General features: G+C 46.6%; 1 protein-coding gene across 1 annotated transcript in view; it reads right to left on the bottom strand.

The window, feature by feature from the left end:
- Nucleotides 1–4,266: 4,266 nt before the first annotated feature.
- Nucleotides 4,267–15,233, bottom strand: part of GARS1 (glycyl-tRNA synthetase 1) — a gene marked incomplete at its 5' end in the record, with an annotated part of 28,616 nt that continues 17,649 nt past the window's right edge. Inside the window, 7 exons of the mRNA XM_082014793.1 lie at nucleotides 4,267–5,053; nucleotides 6,426–6,616; nucleotides 7,536–7,629; nucleotides 8,710–8,819; nucleotides 10,990–11,075; nucleotides 12,924–13,067; nucleotides 13,605–13,714. Coding sequence (XP_081870919.1) covers nucleotides 4,928–5,053; nucleotides 6,426–6,616; nucleotides 7,536–7,629; nucleotides 8,710–8,819; nucleotides 10,990–11,075; nucleotides 12,924–13,067; nucleotides 13,605–13,714 — 861 coding nt within the window. The 3' untranslated portion in view covers nucleotides 4,267–4,927. The remainder of the gene's footprint in view (nucleotides 5,054–6,425; nucleotides 6,617–7,535; nucleotides 7,630–8,709; nucleotides 8,820–10,989; nucleotides 11,076–12,923; nucleotides 13,068–13,604; nucleotides 13,715–15,233) is intronic.

The raw sequence follows: 15,233 nt of genomic DNA, 5'->3' as shown, positions 1-15,233 counted from the left end.
TTTAGCGGGGGGATTTTTGCAACGTAGAGGCTAGGCCAGGTTCATGCTGCTACCTTCAGGCACCGGCTGTGCTCCCCTCCCCGGCACCTCCCTCCACCGGCGGAGCAAAACCCGTGGTTTCGTGGTGCCTGTTCGCAATGGCCGCTTAAGACTGAGAAAATCCTGCCCCAGACTCCACTGATCACGGAGGCTGCCCGGGAGGCTACACACTCCAGGAGCTCTTGGCCGGGTGGGTGGGAGCCAAACTTCAGTCTTACACCCCAGCTCCGTGCTCCCCTGAAGATGAACTACTATCAGTTGTATTTCTAAGACCTTCTTAGGATTGCCATCTCACTTGCATTAAAGTCCGGGTTGCAACAGCACTTTCAGCCATTGAATTAACAAAGAGCATTAGAGCAACGCAGTGCAGGAGGTCCAGGGCTGCAGCACACCTGAAACACCCAGAAGAGTTAAGAAGATACACGGTTTCGGTGTCTAAATACCTTCCTGGCGCTTGCTATCTTCTGCCTGACAGCACCCTCTTCTGGAAAGTGGGTGCTGGTTGCTAAAGGGTGCACGCTGCTCAGCTCCCATCGGCTTGCCTGAGCACCAGCATGCAAAGGGATGAATTTAAGCAGAGTGGCACTAGACAGTCTCTTCTGAGCTATTTTCTGCAGTTCCCTCTGAAGGAGTTTGAAGATGGTTGCGTGATCAGGTGTCGGTCAGTCACTCAGTTATTTGGTACCCACTCGCTGATGGGGGCAGCTCCCAGCAGCCAGGAATCAGCACAGACACCGGTAAAGCCGAGCAAATTGCTGCTTTGCATTGCTGGAGCAGCAGGTAAAATCTGCACCGTCCTAATTTTTAATTATGTCCTCAGACATGTCCCAGCTGTTTCATTTGTTTGCTTGAAACACAGGTGAGCAAGCACCTTTTTGTATATTTTGCGTATTAGTCAGGACAAGAACATGGGCGGTGAGCTAAGAAGGGGATGAGCAGCTCAGCTGCCCAGGGACACCAGGCAGGACCAGGGCAGCCACCATCAGCATCCGCCTGGCTGGGCTCCAGGTTGCACCTCCTCCAAAATCATCCTCATCCCTTGCTCTCTGCAACGGCAGGAGCGCCTCGCTTGCAGCCAGCGTTGGTCAGGTCTCCACTTGAAAGGATGTAACATACTGCAGCTGGTTCCTGGGCTTGTTTGTATTTGAAATAACAAGGTTTTTAACTACAAACCACATGCAGGGTTTATCTGCATCCGGGGCTAACACTCCCCTTTGAAAGCCAAGCAGTGAAGTTGAGACACAATTTTCTAATTAGTTCCCTGGTGATGGTTTCCCACTCATGGCTGCAAACTTGTATCGGTTCTTATATTAAGGAAATAGTACTGCTGCACTTGCTGGCAGTGTGGAGGTGTTTAATTACCTTTTTCAAGCATTCAGAGCAGCAGGAGGATGGACAAAGAGGAGCTGAGCTGAGTTCCCAGCGGCTGCTCAAAAGGCGACGGCTGGCAGCGGGAGCGGCGGGTCTGACACCCGCTTGGAGGACGAGGTCCCTTGGTGCAGCCCAAAACCCGAGTCATTTCAGGGCTCCGCTCAGATCCTCCGAAACGGTGGCACCCCAAAGCACAGATCGCTCTGGAAGGCCCCGCCCGCTCCCCGTACTCCTCTCCTCTCCCGCGGGCTGGGTTTGTGCAGCGCCTGGCAGGCGGGCACCTCGGCTCGCCTAGCCCGTGTTTCGCTCAAGTTAATAACCAGGCTGCATTTATTACATTAGCTCCGTGCTTCTTGGAGCATTTACCAAAGATTACGACCCTCACCACCCCAGCACGGGGGAAACGCAGGCTAAGAAAGCCTCCCAGCAGGGATCCGCAGGACGCGTCTCCACGGCTGACATGTCGCGGGTACTTGGAGCAGTCCCGGGTGGAAGAAACGCCCCGCTGCGTGAGCCCTGCTCCGGGTCAGGCACCGCTTCCCATTAGCCCCTTTCAGGCACAGGGCAGACCTGCAAAACTGCCAGTTTAGCTCAAGGATGCAGTTTGGGGAGGGAAGGAGGAAAAGGATGATCAAAAGCAGTGACTCCATGCCTGCTGTCACCACCAGGATGAATTCATTGCAACCGAGCCCAGCAAAACAAAACGAAATCAGCAGCACAGTGATTCACGGGCATCCTCCAGTGAAACCACCATCCTCCCTGCCTGGTGCCTGCCTGTCCCTCTCCAATGCCCCCAGTCCATCTGCTTCTGCAGAAACGTTCACTAATTACTGTTTGCCTGCCAATCTGGAGAAGGTATCAGCCGCTAGCGCAGAGAAAGCAGCTTCCAGTCACACGAATCAATTGGTGTTTTCAAGCGTCCTCTTCTGCATTCCTGTTTTTAATCAAAGCTTTGTCGAGTATCAGACCAGCTTACACAAAGCTCTAATGCAGCTAAGGCTTCTTAGAAGAGGTTCCTGCACCTGCAGCTGACAGTGCCAGCGGTGGCAGATGCCTTGTTTACACCAGGGCTGAAGAAAGGTGGGGATCAGTCCTCAGGTTTTGTCACCAGGGTCAGAGGGTAAGGGCAGGCAGGTACATTGCAACCTCCAGCTGCACCGCTCAGGGTCTTCTCATTGAAATACAACTTCGCTTCTCCCCACTGGGAATTTTGGGAATTTTTTAGAGCATCAGATCAGAGCCTCTCAAGAGCACCAGATTTGTTTCCTATCTAATACTCCATGATTCAGAGGAATTTATTATTAGTTATGACGCTTTTGGCCAAAGCTGTCAGGTCACCATGCGATTTCACAAAGCAGCATTATCTGCCATCACATTTTACAGAGAGCTCTTGCAAACGTGCAAAAGACTCAACCAGTGCAACCATTTCCAGCTCGGCTTCCCCTGCAGCCACAGGGCAGTGGCAGAAATCGAGCCCTGTAGGAGTCCCTGCTGGGAGCCAGCCACAGGCACATGGCAAGGAGAGGTCACGGCTGAAAGCCATGCCTGCTGCCAGGGTGCTGGGTGCCCACTCTGCCAGCCAGCACATCACCTATCCTAGCACATCCCCAGTCAGCCACATCCAGCACAGTGCTAGAGTGCATGTTTTCTAACATATGACAGAATCACAGAATCACTAAGGTTGGAAAGGACCCTCAAGATCATCAAGTCCAACCATCAACCCAACACCACCATGCCCACTAAACGATGTCACGAACTGCCACGTCCACGCAGTTTTTGAACAGTTCCAGTGATGGTGACTCCACCACCTCCCTGGGCAGCCTGTTCCAATGCTTGACCACCCTCTCAGTGAAGAAATTTTTCCTAATACCCAATCTAAACCTCCCCTGGCGCAACTTGAGGCCATTTCCTCAAGTCTTCACACATGTCTTTAAATGAGTGTTTTAAACCCAAACAAAAGGTTGGAGGAGGATGCTTTCTACCCCAAGGGTAGAAATCCCTGTGACAGCAGGACGAGAGTCCTCTCCAAGGGCTGGAGGACATCTGAGCAGGCTCAGAAGAAATGACATGGAAGGAGACAAGACCTTGCCTCTCTGCTTCTCAGCAGAATGAGAGCCTGAAGCACAACTATAAAATCTTAGAATAATTTAGAGACTGGAAAAGACCTTTAAGATCATCAAGTCCAACCATAAACCTAAACTGCCAGTCCACCACAAAACCATGTCCCTAAGCACCACATCTACACATCTTTTAAATACTTCTAGGTATGGTGACTCAACCACTTCCTTGGGCAGCCTGTTCCAATGCTTTACAACCCTTTCAGTGAAGAAATTTTTCCTAATATCCAATCTAAACCGCCCCTGGCGCAACTTGAGGCCGTTTCCTCTCGTCCTATCACTAGTTACTTGGGAGAAGAGACCAACCCCCACCTCACCACAACCCCCTTTCAGGTAGTTGTAAGAGAGTGATAAGGTCTTCCCTCAGCCTCCTCTTCTCCAGACTGAACAACCTCAGGTCTTCCCTCAGCTGCTCCTCATCAGACTTGTTCTCCAGACCCCTCACCAGCTTCGTTGCCCTTCTCTGGACACGCTCCAGCACCTCAACATCCTTCTTGTAGTGAGGGGCCTCTCTTAAGGTGTGAGGCCTCTCTTAACTGGTCCGGGCCAGGCAGTGTTTAGGGCTCCCCAAACACTAAGGTGCCATTACCACCTCCAGCTGCGGTATGACGCTTGTCACCACATGGGTTTGAATTTCTCCAGTGTCCAGGGAACTCAAATCTCTGTTTTCAGTCCTTGCTGCCAGAAGACATTTCATGAAAAAGCAAACCTGCCAGCACTCCTACTCTCTAGCCTCCTAGCCACTCGTTCCCTCAGCCAAGCAAACCAACCATGCCAAGCAAGAGCAAGAACTGGAGCAGGATTTTCCACCCCACCCCATTCCGCAGCACGCAAATGCTCCTAATTTTGCAGAAACCGCTATTAAACACCTGCAGCCAAAAGAAAGCACCAAACCCATCTCATAAGGTGGCCTCTTGAAGCACTGTGCAATGGTGAAAGGAACACTGTGTCACTCTTGATCATCCCTTCCTAAACACAAGGCCAAGCAACTAGTACCGAATTGCACAAGAACCCAAGGCAATCTGAACCCAGATGAAAGGGTGTATGAGCCCTAACTTCTTGAGGGGCTGTGGTAAACCTGTGAGACACACAGCCAAGGGGCAAGGGGGAAAGAAAAGTAAAAAAAGGAAAAAAAAAGACATTTCTGAAGAAAGTACAAGGCTGCATGAACACAGAGAAGCAAGCATACATAATGGCATTTTTATTCATAACACCTTTAACTTGGCCTGCAATTATTTCAGTTTTTAAAGTTAAGTTTGGGCAGCAATTGAGAAAAAAACCAAATAGTCCCTGTGTGCACAAACAATGCAGCTTTGAATAATACACGATAAGTTTATTTCATATTAACATGAACAGTAAAAAGTGGACATTTGACAGGATTTTACTTCAGGTCCTTTTCTTTATTCCTCTATTGTGTCCTTTTTGCCAGTCTCTTGTCCCTCAAATTGCGGATACTTTGCCTCAACGTCAGCCCAAGTTAGATAACCGTTTGCCAGGTCACGAATGATGGCAGGAAGTTCAGAGATCTGCAGGCAAAGTCACAAAGACATATGAAACATGAAGCCATCAGAATCAAGTTGCCCTGTTTGATACTTGGGGAACATGGGTTATTTCTACATCAGCAACAGAACAGGTGCAAGGTGTCTTCCTGCAAGACCATTTTTGGGGAGAAAAACTGTTAACCAGGAGGACATCTTAAATCACAGTCTGTGTCATCACAGCAGACTGCTCAGTTGTTCAGGGTGACCCATGAGGGAAATGCAACTGTCACTGTGGTGGACCACAGCAAGGTTCATCCCTGCTAGTGTTACGTTACAGTTCTGGAAGTGAAAGAAAATACTACACACATCCAAAAGGTGTTGTAAGCCAGGAGTTAGCCAGGCCCTATTTACTCTAAGGCCAGCATAAAAGAAGCTGCCAACTGCCTTTTCTTCTCTCCTCATAGCACACTGCCACGGTGTGAAGGATCAGCTAGAGAAACTAGAAACTTTGCAGAAGCTGAAGGGTAACAAAGTCTTGTCTCAGCTGCTCAGCAGTGGGAGGTCATCCAGGTGATAGAGACAAGATGGGTGCCCTGAGGGGCCAGAGCCAAACACGCAGCCAGCTCAGTAGCCCCAAAGCAGTACAGATGCTTCTGTATAGAGCTGAGCTAGAACAACTCGGCCTCACCGATCAGCACTACCTTCTCCTCCTACAGGAGCCACACTGTGCTCCTGGTGGGGGCCCGGGAGAGAAGGGCATGACAGAGGTGCCCGAGGCTGCATGTCCACAGCTCTGAGCAGGTTTTGCTCGTAGGCGATGAGACCACCATGGGGAGGTTTGCTGTTCCAATCTCCGTATTATGGCCGTAGATGCAGAGCATGCTTAGGGCAGGTGTGGCTTTTGGGCAATGGGTCACCAGCTTCACTGGTGCTGCAGAGGCAATACCGGCAAGAAGCAAGCTTTGAGGAGTTACATCTGTGCTGTGCTTTGCCAGCCAGCCGGTAGTACGCAAAGATCTTCTGCCTTTTGGTGCCTGTGGATTCGGAGGAGCCCTGCCTTTGAAAGCCAGACACAACCCAGCAAATGCATTTACTTCAGCAGCCTTCACTCGGAAAGAGGCACTCTAAAGAGCAGTGCAATCAGCACAAAGCACGGCTTTCAAGTAAGATAACACTTCTGAATCCCAGGAAAACAAAAGCCTCTCCTCACTTTAGCAGCAGGGCCAGCATCTTCTGTTTGACCAGAATCTCTTCCCTGGGGATTTCTCAGAATAACTAAATCACTTACAAGAGCTGGAGGCAGCTCCCACGTAGACCAGTCATTGCTGCATCAGAAATAGCAGCTAATGCTCTCCCCTAGCCCGTAAGAAACAGACTTGGCTTTGTCAGCAGCCAAACGCGTCTGCCTGCCCCTTACCTCAGCTCGGATCTGGCGCATCGAGTCGCGGTCTCGTAGGGTGGCCGTGTGAGGCGTCCGGTTAACGGTGTCAAAGTCGATCGTGATCCCGAAGGCCACGCCAATCTCATCAGTCCTGGCATAGCGCCGGCCGATGGATCCCGAGGAATCATCCACCTTGTGAGAGATGCCGTTCCTGGTGAGTGCTTCAGCTGCAAGAAGCAGAGAAGGGGAGATCTCCAGGACTCATTACATGCTCAGCAGGCAACACGATCCTAGCAGTGGCCTCCCACATCCTCAGGGCCCTACCTGAAGTGAGGCACCGTGCATCCTGATTACAAGCAGCATGAGACACCCTCATTTTTATTTTGAGAGAAGATCCAATGTTCCAGTCCCTGCCAAGACTATAAGCTCAAACCCACCCCACAGGTACAACGCTACCCTCACAGCTCTCCACACTGCATCACTCAGCTCTCACCCAAAGAGCAAAGCCACTGACTTCTTCAAGCTGTCATTACAGTCCCACAGCTCTGCTTTCACTCAAAAACACACCAGCCTTACATGCGTGCAGGGGCACGTCCAGCATCGGGAGGCGAGGTCCAGAGCAGAACCGATGCCGACAGCAAAAGGCACGGCCTGACATGCCGCCTATGTTACTATCCTTCACATATTCACTTTTAGATGGTACCAGTAGGCATTTTGACAGACTCAGCAGCTCTGGGACCGATTCAATGAATTAGCTGGCCAACAAAAGTGAGAAAAGAACTTTATTCAAAAAAAAACAAACCCAAAGAAAAAAACCCAACCAAAAACCCACCGCTCCTGACAGCTTCTCCTAGCCAGTGGGAAAGATTTCTTTTTGACACAGAAGGAAGAAAATAAATGTCTTTTACACTGCAAACCAACACAGGAAGGGCAGGGAGTTGGGTTTTATGAGGCTAGACTGAAGAGTTTGATAGATACCCAAAACTGACTGATACCAACCAACTCAGCTGTGTTGGTTCGATGGCTCTCCCCTTGCATGTGTGAGCGCCACGTGATCCCAATGCTATTTTCTCTCTATAGCACTGACAAGAAACCTCTCTTCCCAGTGCACATGCCCACTGGAGTCACAGTGCTTAATATACTCACATAATTCCTTGACAAAAGGCATGAATTCCTGATTCTGGCTTAGAGGAAGAACGGAGCACTTGAACGGTGCTACAACAGCTGGGAAGCTGAAGAACTAAGGAAAAAAAGAAAAAGCAAAAATAAATACAAGTTTAATGGTTAGGCCAGATTCTTAGGAGGTGAGAATAAGCTCTGACTGACACTGGAGGCAGGGTGACTGTTGCAAGGGAGTAGCTGGCCTTCTGAAAGACATAAGCATTCAGGGCTCCAGCTGAATTCACACCTCACACCACTGAAGCAACATTGATTTTCTCCAGCTGTCCTCCACTTCCCCTTCCCTCCTGACAGCTAAACATTATCTCCCACCAAAAGAGGTCTACCAGAGCCCTCTCTGAAGACAGTGAACCTCATCCGAAATACAGAAAAACAAAGGGTAGAGGGTTTTTTGTAGGAGATTTAGTCTTATGCACAGTCTAAAGGGAAGAGTTCTCACAATTGTCTCACTCCCTGTTTGATTCCCACAGAGACTCTACACACACACACAGAGCAGACTCCACACACAAGGAGCACATGCAGCTCAAACATTTTCAGAACCTTTCGCCGACACCCTGAAAAAAGAAAAATGTGCTAAAAGAGCAATCATGAAGGCCTGTAAGGGTGCAGAAGTAATGCAGCTGAGATGTACCACAATACAGAGCAGCCCAGGCTCCACAGAAAACAAATGGGTACTAGAAGGAAGACAAGTCCAGTATTTTAGACTTCCAAGATTCTTGCCCAGAATCAGAGGAGGCTGAATTTCATGGGGGACTGAGGAAACAGTTAGTCTATTGTCCATCTTGCTGCACAGAACTATGATTCCAGGAAAAGCAGCAAAGAGAGAGGAAATAAAACACTGAAGAGATGCCTTTCTCTGAGCGATGGGACATTGCCAAGTGCGAATCCAGAAGGAGCAATTTCTCAACCCCTTGCCAGTAACACAGTGAGAGCTTCATGCACACACAGCCCCAGAACACTCTCAGTGCACATGTATAAATGACACGTACACTGGCAAAACCAGCAATTCAACAGCCCATCTGGGTTTTCCCATCTCTACTGCGTATTGTGCAGTCTTATTTTAGTCCTTCCCCTGGATGTTAGGCAAAGGCAAATGCTTGCAGCTGGTTTTAAGCTGAGGCCCAGGCACAGGAAAGCTCACCGTTCTCTGCTCATCTCCTTCCCGGATGTGGAATGTGTGTTCAAACACTGTGTACATGATCCTCCCAATACCAAATGAGGGTTCAATTACATTTGGGATGATTTCTTCCACTGGAATACAAAAGAACCCATGTCATCATTAAAGAAGAATTTATATACAAAAAAAGCTGTGTTTACTGAAGCTGTCTTTCTGCTCAGAAGTTCTGATTACATGTAGCTGAGCACATGGAAATAAAAGGTTAAACCTTTCTGCTCTAAATACAAATACTTGAAGTAGAGATTTGGCCTTAGTCCATGTACAGAATGTGTTAAGGCTGTAAATAAGAAGTCAGGGCCCCTTCTCTGGCCCTGAGAGCAAACAGCACAGCACAACTTGCATCCATGCAGATAAACCCTCTTCCACTTCACAACAGTGAAGCCTCATCCAAACTGTTCGCTGGGAACAGTCCCCGCTCCACATCAAGCCACAAACTATGTCCAGGCATTGTCTGGGAGAGTGCTACTTGGCATAGACCAAAACTGTGCCAGGGAATATGCTAACAATTAAACAGCCTGGATGATGGCAGGTAATTCTCAATCCATTGCCCACTTGGTTTAATGTACAGACACAGCCTCAGTATCCAGCAGTCTGAGCAGAGAAGCACGGAGCTTCAGATCCAACTCAAATTCCAGCAAAGACTTCCTCCGTATTCTTGAGTCGTTCAGCTGCCCACTTCAATGCTGCTCCCCTCCCTATTCTCCATCCCCCTGCAATGTACCACAAGAGTGGGAAAGAACAAGGATCAACTAGTTACTGTTTGTAAAAATTCTCAGAAGACGTGATATGCTACGTTATTATACACCCGTCATTCTCTCCAATCCTTGCCACATGTCTGTCAGAGGCTTTTTCCTCCCTTCTCCCCTCTGTGTATGAAAGGAGCTCAGTGGACAGCTGCCCTGCTCAGACAGTGCAGCTTTTTAGAAGACGCCCAGATAGCAACTGGAGAAGAAACAACAATTACAGGCATCAGCTGCTTTTAAAAATCAAGGGTAGCATCTAGCTCTCCAGCACTGCACCCAGACTTGCCTCCCACTCTGTGTGCCTAGAGAGCCAATCCTCCTCAATTAAACACCTAATCCAGGGCAGGACCTTACCTTCCCAAAGGATGGTCTTGTTTTAATTATGCATTGACCAACTAGTTTTCAAGACAAGAGAGGGAAACCGTAAGCTTTGCCTTCTGCTTGCAGACAGCAGCCAAACTGCCAAATGTACAAATATAAAGGAAAACCAGTAACTGGGGTTCTACTTACTGGCCCCCAGCAATACTACAGTCACCAACAGTTACAACTCTGATTCCGTTGTGACAAAGCAAAGCCTGGCACAGCAGCAGCATGTGCTGAATCAAAAGACCCCCGGACATCTCAAAGGCTCAGCTGCTGCAAGAACAAATATATTCTGCACATGCTACAAGTTGCTCTATTCCTTCCTAGAAGGATTTATCATGTTCCCAAACGAGGCAGGATGATCCACCAGTTACAGTATGAACTGGGGAAAAAATCTACCTCAGTCTCCAGCTCTGTCAAAGACTTCCCAAACGACTTTGGGTGAGGCGCTTAAAGAGCTGGCTGGAAAGACAAGACTTCTTTGAGGAACTAAATCTGTGCATTTTGGAAAGTTACCTTCTAGCCCCATTTCCCACATCAGGAAAAAAGCTCTGTGGAGATGCAGTTGCTGACCAAAGCTGATGTGATTTTACCAACTACCAAAGGAACTGACTGAACTTGTCAGCTTAGAGTATGGTCAGCACGACAGCCCGGCAAGCTGGCAGATATCAGAAGATTTGACTCCAGACAGTGGAGTGACAAGAGGAGCTCTGCCTATAGCCCTACCAACAGACTGCCACAACCCATCTGCTGCACTGCTACGGACTTAGAAGATGAAAGCTCCCAAAGCTAGTGCACCTTCCCCAACTCCTCCATCACTACAGCAGCTGGTTCTTAGCACCACGTGGGACCTTACAACTCCTAGAATATGCCACCCAAGTCTATTAAATGGGTTACTGAAGAGACCGTGCGAGAATCGGGCAGACAGGCCTGCATCAATGGTCACTGAAATCCCACTGCTGTGTGAAAGCTTTGCAACTCTCTTAAATTGTTGAATTTAAAGGAAGTACCATTTGGCATTTTTCCTGTGCCACTGTGAAATACTAACAGGACAATGCAACTAATGAAGTTCACATTCAAAGTGTATCCTGATCTGCCTCTTATTTTTGATGATCAAACAACAAAGATACAAATTTACCATGTAACATTTTCTGAAATCTCTTCACAGTAACCATGTCCTTTGTTAATTGAAAAGTTTTCCCTTCAGTTTCAACAGTGAATTCCCTGCAAAGAAAAAAGAAATCACTTAAAAGCCACAACAAAAAAGAAACAAGTTATATTTCCTTAATTGCGTCACTTAGTTGACTTTAAGAGTGGGACAGTAGAAGCCAGGCCAAATCCTAGAGATCAAAGAAACATGTGGCATACCCATTAAAAGAAATTTACATAATAATAAAATTATTACATCCACATTAAAAGCGACTGTCTTCATAATCACAGTGAACTTTGTTGTGGTTAACAGCCTGAAGCAAACTCAATTAGGACATGGAATAATCTCAGGATGAAGCATATGCACCAAAAGAAAAAAAGGGAGGCACACAAAACAGGCACTTGCTGCAGACTGTACATCTTGTCAAGTGGATGGACTTCTGATGGAAACTGAGTTGTGACAGAAGGTATCATGCATTTTCAGATACCAAACAAAGGGGAGGATACAGTACAGTTATTTTATTGCTTATTTCTAAAGCTTTTGATCTTATGGTCTTCTAACTACTTTCTCTTTGCTAACTTCCAACTAGCACACATTCCTTGCCGAGAAGAACTTAGGCTGTATTGACCTATCCCACTTAAAGGGAGGAAATGTCTTTGTTATATTGCGTCCTAGTGGAAAACTGCCACTGTAAACCTGAGGGCTTCACATCATGGATTTATACGAACATATATTTATACAAAGGCAGGTCTAATATACTGACACTGTCAACATGTACTCAGCAGTGGTACCCTCCTTGCTCTGAAGCATTCAGATCAGCATAATACAAAACCCAACATGTTTAAGAAAAGTGTGCACTAATCACCTGCATTTAGACCTGATACCAAATGGGCTGAAGTTCATAAAAGCTTTTCCCTGAATGCAGCTACAACCGGATGCCAAGCTTAAATACAGTCGTGATTTGCAGTCCACTATCAATTCAAACCCAGAATACTGCTTATAACTCATCTACCAAACCATTTCAGTGGGATTCCAGATTAACTAAATTCACTTTCTTCTGGTTTTGATGTGTACACATCACCATATTCTGCAATAGTTTCTCTCCCCCTTTTAAGCGCTACTGTTTTTTCTAGACTTTCACATTTGTAGAAATGTAGAAGAAATAAATCTCACCTGGGGGGAGAGAAAAAAACCCCACATGTAAATGTTACCATTCTGGAATGTATTCATTGATCCTATACCTTGTACCATTTCAAGCAGGAAAGAGAGTTTATTTTTTATTATTGCACCATTAGCCTTCTCATAACATGTACAGCTGTTGGTTGCCTTCAGCCAAATTTGACAACTGTAGAGATCTCTCATATTTTCAATTCCTGCATGTGTTAGGAATACAGGCAGACAGGTCGAGGAAAAACATACAAATTGCTGCCCCACTAAGTCAAAGGCTGTAACAGGTCCTAAAGCATATCACTAAACACTGGAGGATACTCACACAAGTTTTGGTTCTCATTTGACTATTTTGTTCCATCACTCACAGAATTATTTGATTAATTTTAAAATTAAGTTCAAAACCACCTGCCAGCCCTGGTCAACTCTCAAACCAGAATAGGGAAGCTGATACACACTTCCCATTTCACTGAGGTGTCTCTCTTTTGGGATGATCCTACTAAAGCCAGAAGTTCATTCCCGTGCAAATAAACAAGTATTTGAATACCATGGCTACACATTTATCAAGAGATATGTTGATGGATGACCAGCAATGACTTGGCAAAAGGGACAGCACTAAAACATTTCAGATGATCCCACTCAGCCTACTTGCATGAGGAAGCTGGTTTCAGGTGGGTCAAATTAATCCAGCAGCACTTTGGGGACCCTCATCAGAGATGTCACAGAAGGATACCATGCACACACAGCCAGCTCACCCTTTCTCATTGAGCAGCTGCTCCATCTCAGTGATGTAACACTCATCACACATGGAAAGGTATTCCATCACCACCTTCGCGTCCTTCTTATAAGCTTTGCCAATGGCTCCCTTATTTGCCTCAAACTGAACAATGTTGACTGTCCTGTACAAGGCAGTTAAGGAGTCTGAGATGACAGAAAGTAGGGCCTGGTTCTTTTGCTATGTAAAAGCTAATTGCTACACAACACAAAGAAATCTCCCCTGCTTAAGCTCAAGGAGGTTAAGGAACCTCCCTTCAACAGAGGAAAGGAACAATTAAAAATACTGAAGGGCAGAAGGTCACAAGTTTTAAAAGACTACAACTTTTTTTTTTTTTTTTACCAAGTACAGCTAGCAGCAGAACCATGGAATGACATGGAGTAACCTGGGATAATAACTCCACATTCACATTTAAACTATGCTTCACAGTCAAAACAGAGCCTAGCAATAAGCTAGAAAAAAACAAGCACAATAGTAAATCCCCTTTGCCCACCTGCTCAATTCTTTGCAGGTTACTTCCCAGAGTCATGCTGGTCTGTAGCTCTAGGTTTCCCTGTTAAATTCACAGATGTAACTTAAAATAGAGCTGCACAGCTCTCCAAGACATTTTACTGTCAAGTCACTTTCCACTTCAAGAGAATCTGGTTTATTCTGAAAGGATATAGGTTCTTTGAGAGGCTTTTCGGCTATAAGAGGAACTTTAGTGGCACGGGCATGGCAGGAGAGGTCATAGCAGGAACGATCAGCACAGCCAACGATCTCAATCCAACCCTGAAAAAACAAAAAGTGGAAGCTTTCACCAACTCACTTTTTTGTCCACTTAAGCATCAAATATGTTTATTCACCCTTAAGCCCTCCCTGCTCCCATGACTGTTTTTTCTACATAATTAGCTCTGTTACAATAAGCAGCCCTCACTCACTAGTTGCTCCTTCATTTGAATGGTTCCGTTTGTTTCCAGAGGAAACGATCAGTTATCTAACCAGCGCCTGCGTTCAGGGCCAGGTTTTCCACATGGCTTGGCAGAACACAGCACTGTGCCAATAGCTTGGGGCTGGGGCCAGAGCACACAGTCCTATCACTCACAGGCTATAGGCGCACCAGGACGTCATGCCTTCAGGGCTTTATCGCTCTGCAAGTATGGAATAAACAACCGGCGACCAGCCAGAAGCCTGGCTTACGAGCTGGTAAGACACAGATCATATGCGAGGGAAGCACTTCTTTCAACATTTCAGCATGTATGGCAAGGAGGAATCTCAAAACACCATTCATGCACATGGAATTGATGAAGCCTTCCAACACTTGCAACAAATATAACCACCACCTGGATTTTCTAAAAGACAATCCCAAAGAAGAAAAAGCACATCAGCTGCTTTCCATTCACTCTCTCACATCAGCATGGACATACAGGCAGCCAGATGCTGTGTGGTTTTCCAGTCTGCAGTGATAGAGCAGGGTGTCAAGAAAGGTATGTGAACAGAAGAAATTCTTGTACTGGAAAAACCATGGTGTTTCAGAACATCTTGGGGAATTTTTTACACAAATTAAACCATTAGGGCACTACAGCTACTTCTCAGAAGGATTATGTAATAACTTTATAGAATAGATTATAAACCATTCATTGCAGGTAATTTCTTACTACTGAGTGCTGCCAAGTGGCTATGAACATTTTTGGTCAGAGTTCAGTGACAAACCAAAGCATGAACCTAGCTCACAAGGTGGTTTTGTCATGCCCCTGGGATTGCTGTCTTCACCTCTGGGTTAGGCTGTTGGACACACTGCTCTATGAGCATTGTCCTGATCCATGACAAGGCTTGCAAAGTTTATTAATCTTATTTATGTGGTGTGACCCACCCATGTCCAGCCTGTTTTGGGCTGGCTGGGAAAAGCAGCTATAAACTTACGGAAGTCAGCTATCTACATTCAGAAGAAGCCATCCCTTCAATCATTTCTACAGGTCTTTTCTATATGAAGACAAATCACTCATCCAAGCTGCAGGAATTTTTTTTCCTCATCTTAAGCTTGAATTTTACTGGCTGCTATTGCTCTAACATGCTGCAATGAAGTATCACTAGTGATAAGCCTGTTTCAGCTGCTTAAAGAAAGAAAAAAAAAAACCCCACAACCCACATAGACAAAAACCACCAACCACACACAACCTCCTCAGTCCTAGGGTGTAGAAGGTTCTCCCTGCCCATAAAGAAGGCTGTCTGAACCATCTGAAACCTTGCCTCATTCCCTGACACCTTTGGGCTGAGCATGCAACAGTCTGGTTATCAAACTGGTCAGGAT

This window comes from Phaethon aethereus (genome assembly GCF_964289735.1).
Source record: "Phaethon aethereus genome assembly, chromosome: 2".
NCBI classification, from domain to species: Eukaryota; Metazoa; Chordata; class Aves; order Phaethontiformes; family Phaethontidae; genus Phaethon; species Phaethon aethereus.
This window is presented reverse-complemented; position numbering and strand designations above follow the sequence as displayed.